Below are 2,111 nucleotides of genomic sequence, written 5' to 3' on the forward strand. Positions count from 1 at the left end.
CAGCTTCTCTAAACTTAGCAACTGGCTCCTGGTGGACCATTACTGAACAGACGATTAATACATCAATATTTATAACACTATTCATTAATTAGGAGTGTTAACATTTCCAAAACTTCACGTGTACAAGAACATACTTGAAAGTTTGGAAACAACACAGTCTTCAGCATACATACAATAGTAATTAGATAATCTGAAGTCAACAAAACAAGGACAAAGACATATTTTGTGAATTTTAAAATTTATTTTTTTTGTTCCTTTTGCGAGCGAGTAACAGGCCTGCTTGTTGTCTCTTGAATTTTCCTTTTTCTTTTGCCACCAACTTTAGGCACAACAGAGCCACTTTGAGTGGCCTCTGGCACTTCACGGGCAGGGCTTGTGGCCAGTGACTCACCTACAGGGCTTTTGGGCAGTGATTCACCTACAGGGCTTTTGGGCAGTGACTCACCTACAGGGCTTTTGGGTAGTGACTGTTCACCTACAGGGCTTTTGGCCAGTGACTCACCTACAGGGCTTTTGGGCAGTGATTCACCTACAGGGCTTTTGGGCAGCGATTCACCTACAGGGCTTTTGGGCAGCGATTCACCTACAGGGCTTTTGGGCAGTGACTCACCTACAGGGCTTTTGGGTACTGACTGTTCACGGACAGGGCTTGTGCCCACTGACACATGTGAGCAAGTTGGTAGACACTGCACAAGTGATGGTTGGTCTGTTTCATGTGTGTCTTGTTTTGTTTTTGTCGCCTCCTTTGTAGGTGTCTGCTGCTGAATTTGTACAGATGGCAGCGGTAGGATGTGATCAGGAACCTGCACAGCAATGTCTGCTACTTGACCGGTAACATTTGGGCCTGGTGAATGAATATCAGATGAATGTGGTGAAAACTGACCTGCATGAACAGATCCTGCCTGTGAGGTGTTGAATTGTGGTACATTAGTCATTCTCCAGTAATTAGCTTGTGTTTGCTGAACAACTAATGCTTCGAATGAGGTGTTGATTTTTTGCAACTGTTTAGGCACTTCAATGAAGACTCTGTGGAGATGTGCCAATTGTGAAACTGTTTCTTCCTGCAGTGCAATCATCCTTTCCAGCACTGTCATCAGGTCAGAATGGCGACGATTTTCTGCTTCCACAATTTTTCCCTCAGAAGCTACAATTGCATCATATGTGGTATTTGCTGGACGTTTTGGCGGTAAAACAGTTTCAATTGGAACCTCTTCATGGTCACTTGCTTGTATTTGTGTGTCTATGGCGGCGGCGGCGGCATCATCATCATCATCATCATCATCATCATCATAATCCTCTTCATCATGTTCTACAAATAAATGTACACATTATTAAATGGCATGTTAATCTCTGCTGTGTTACTATGTAATTCTACTGTGTCAAAAGAAACAACTAACATGTTTCCATACGTTTTATAACCTCACATTAAAAACTACCTTGACTTAAGAATAATGTTTGGACTCAGTATGAAATATGAGTGAATGAAAACTTGCTGTAAACTCACAACTCCTAGATGATAGTTAACATCACTAACACAATACATGTTGCCTTACACTTCATTTTCACATACACTAAGTAATCGTATTTAAAGAACATGTGCAAAACAATTAATGAACATGACAACATAACATATAGAAGAGCACATATTATATGGCCACCAACTGATACACTCACCTTCTAGGTGTGTTGAGCTGGCTGACCCAGGTGAAGACACTTGTTCCCTCTCAGGTGACACATGTCCTTCAGGGGCAACTATATATAACAATAACATAAGTTTTACATTTACATGTGTAAATATTGAACAAACAGTTATTGTATGTTCTGTATTTATGAGTACGTAACAGCATCAGTTCCTTAACCCAAAATGTGTGTGTGAAAGTGAACATAAATAGTTGTAATAACAATGAACATGCCTGTGTACTTAGAACTTTTGAGTTCCCTAACATAAAACATACTATGTTTCTGCAGTAATGCGTGAGGATAAATAGATAAAATTTGAACATTAAAATCATATGTTGTGTAGTGATATCAGTATCATAATGTACATAACTATCATGAGATGACCATTCACAATGGTTATCATGAAGGTGGTCATATTGCAAAAAGTGTTG

The 2,111-nt window shown here is 39.8% G+C and overlaps 1 protein-coding gene across 1 annotated transcript; it reads right to left on the reverse strand.

The window, feature by feature from the left end:
• Nucleotides 1–239: 239 nt before the first annotated feature.
• LOC142499534 (uncharacterized) lies at nucleotides 240–1,837 on the reverse strand. Its single transcript, XM_075609066.1, has 2 exons — nucleotides 1,675–1,837; nucleotides 240–1,309 (listed from the first exon to the last, which is right to left on the reverse strand). The coding sequence occupies exons 1-2, from the start codon at nucleotides 1,769–1,771 to the stop codon at nucleotides 240–242; spliced, it is 1,167 nt and encodes a 388-aa protein (XP_075465181.1). The 5' UTR covers nucleotides 1,772–1,837.
• Between the last annotated feature and the right edge of the window lie 274 nt (nucleotides 1,838–2,111).

This window comes from Ascaphus truei, chromosome 1, assembly GCF_040206685.1.
Source record: "Ascaphus truei isolate aAscTru1 chromosome 1, aAscTru1.hap1, whole genome shotgun sequence".
NCBI lineage: Eukaryota > Metazoa > Chordata > Amphibia > Anura > Ascaphidae > Ascaphus > Ascaphus truei.